The sequence below is a fragment of the Phaethon aethereus genome (assembly GCF_964289735.1).
Source record: "Phaethon aethereus genome assembly, chromosome: 1".
In the NCBI taxonomy this organism is placed as follows: Eukaryota; Metazoa; Chordata; class Aves; order Phaethontiformes; family Phaethontidae; genus Phaethon; species Phaethon aethereus.
In genome coordinates, this window is record NC_138575.1 from 56,722,069 (window position 1) to 56,724,394 (window position 2,326).

At 55.1% G+C, this 2,326-nt stretch overlaps 1 protein-coding gene across 1 annotated transcript; it reads left to right on the forward strand.

The window, feature by feature from the left end:
• Positions 1-872: 872 nt before the first annotated feature.
• Positions 873-1,556, forward strand: LOC309403823 (suppressor of cytokine signaling 1-like; the record flags this gene model as incomplete). Its single annotated transcript, XM_081998105.1, has 1 exon — positions 873-1,556. One exon carries the CDS (start codon positions 873-875, stop codon positions 1,554-1,556), a length of 684 nt encoding a protein of 227 aa, XP_081854231.1.
• Between the last annotated feature and the right edge of the window lie 770 nt (positions 1,557-2,326).

Consider the following 2,326-nt stretch of genomic DNA (forward strand, 5'->3'; position numbering starts at 1 on the left):
TCGAAGGCAGCACATGAGCGGAGGATGGTGATGGGGAGGGGGCAGCATCACCTGCTGGTGGGGGGAGATGTCCCTCTGGCAGAAACAGAAGTTAAGGGGCTGGAAGAGCCTGAGCAGAACTGTTCCTGAGATGTCAGCAGTGTCTGGTATCAGCGTAAGTGGTCTCATTCGTGGCAGTCCCAAGCCCCGAAGTTGATGGTGTAACATTTCTTGAAGGGGTCTTGATCAGAGACCTTTGTTTTCTCCTAACACTGAAAAAGGGATGTCCTGGGACGAAGGAGTGGTTCATGGGGTTTGGTGGGAAAGGCTCATTCCCATTTTCTGCTTCTTTTAAGTCCAGTTGTGTGTCCTTTTGTTGGAGGAAGGGTCAGAAAGGCATGAGAAAACCTTTCTACCTTTCACTGAATGACAAAGTAAATGATGCTTTGGGAAATTTTTCCCTTCTGATTTGAGGTGTTGTGTTCCCTCACCAGTCTCAAGGCCCCTCTGAAAAGCCCCTAAACGTCCAACAGAGGGAAATCTTGAAATACCGAGATCTGCTAGGTTCAAACCAGCCTGATGAAGGGTGTGCTGGGGAGCCCCTAGCTGTGAATCACAGAAACCCACTGGATGCAGAGCTCTGTAAGGTGCTACTTTGCACTGGTGGGGACCCAGCTGGAGCCCTTCCTGCATGTATTTCCTTGGTTGTCGCTACAGCTATGGGTGAGGGACATACAGTAACTCCTCGGTAACCTCTTTGGTACTGTCTTCACTTGGCCAGTTAGAAGAAGGTATTGGGTTTGCCTCACTCTCCTTCTGTCCTGCAGGCTGGATGCAAAGGAGGAAGCATGGTAAAGGCAGCATCTTTCCAGGATCCATGGGCTCTTTGAGAGATGATCAGAGGGAGGCCAGATGATCTGCACAACGCACATGCCACTGTTTCTCGTCCGCAAAGGCAGCATCGGAGGGTTCTCCCCAGCCCTGCACCCCCCAGCTTGCCCGATCGTTTCCGGATGTTTCGCAGCTGTGAGTGGGAGGTCCTGGAGCGATCCCTCAATATCCTCCAGGCCAGTGACTTCTACTGGGGCCCCTTGTCTGTGGGGGAGGCTCATGCCAAGCTCCAGCGGGAGCCCGTCGGCACTTACCTGGTGCGGGACAGCTCACAGGGGAACTGCTTGTTCAGCCTGAGTGTGCGGATGCCGACGGGGCCCGTCAGCCTCCGAATCTCTTTCCAGGAGGGCTATTTCCGCCTGAAGAACTGGTTTTCAGATTGCGTGGTCCGGCTGCTGGAGCTGGTGGTGGCAGGGACCCGGAACAACCCCTTGCACTTTGATGAGATGGGGGGAACCCCCCTGGTCTTCTCCGAGCCCCTGTGCCGGAGCCGCCGGGCAGTGCCCACGCTGCGAGAACTGTGCTGCCGGAGCCTGCCCGCTGGCGCTGCGATGGGGGATGGAGCAGGGCCGGGGGGTTCCTCGGGGGTGTGCCTGAGGGAGGAGGTGGTCTCATCCCCGGGTGGAAGGGGAGGGGTGGAGGTGAGTGTCATCCCCAGCCCCTCTCTGTCCTGGGCTGGGAGATGATGCTGCGTGTGAGGGAGACAAAGGGAGGTGCCTGTTACATGGCTGTGCTGGTGCCACGCATGCCACGCTGGTGGGGCTGGACTGGCTGCTGGAGAGGAAACGGAGGGCAGGGGGAGCAGGGCTGGAACCCACTGGCTGCGACAGCTGTGTCCTCGTATGTGCACAGCATGTGTGGCCTTCCCCAGAGATGCCTGGGGTAAAGCCAATCTGAAGAACAGAGGTTCCACCCTGCTACAAGTCCTGCTCTTTCCTCCATTTATAATTTATAAGCTTGAAAAGAAGGTGAGTTGCCTATCCTCCCAGGTCAGCCCTGTGTTTTCCTCTATCTCAAAGTGCCTAAGCTCATTTGTGCTACAAACCTGCCCTCATGAAGTGGTATGGCTGAATTCAGTCCCACAGTAGTGCAGCTTGGGTGTTGGTGGGCACAACACCTGTGCTGACTAGACACCCCTGGAGCCGCGGCAGAGCAAGAGCACATTTCGCTCCTTGCAGCACGAATGCGATGCGTGCCACTTCAGAGGCCAACGTTTGCACTAGAGGGAAACCATTGCAGCCGTGTACGATACATGCAGCTTCACTGGCTTTTGCATTGCTTTATTTGAACAGATTTTTGGGAGTGCGGATGAGTTAAGTTATACTAAAGGCATGGTATTACTACGAAGGTAGTCCTGGTCTGGAGAGTCAGGTCTGTCCTGGAAGGGTGTGAACAGATGGGATCCAGTGCCCTTTCTTATGCTCATCTGATAGTATGCTGCTGCCATCTACAGAAC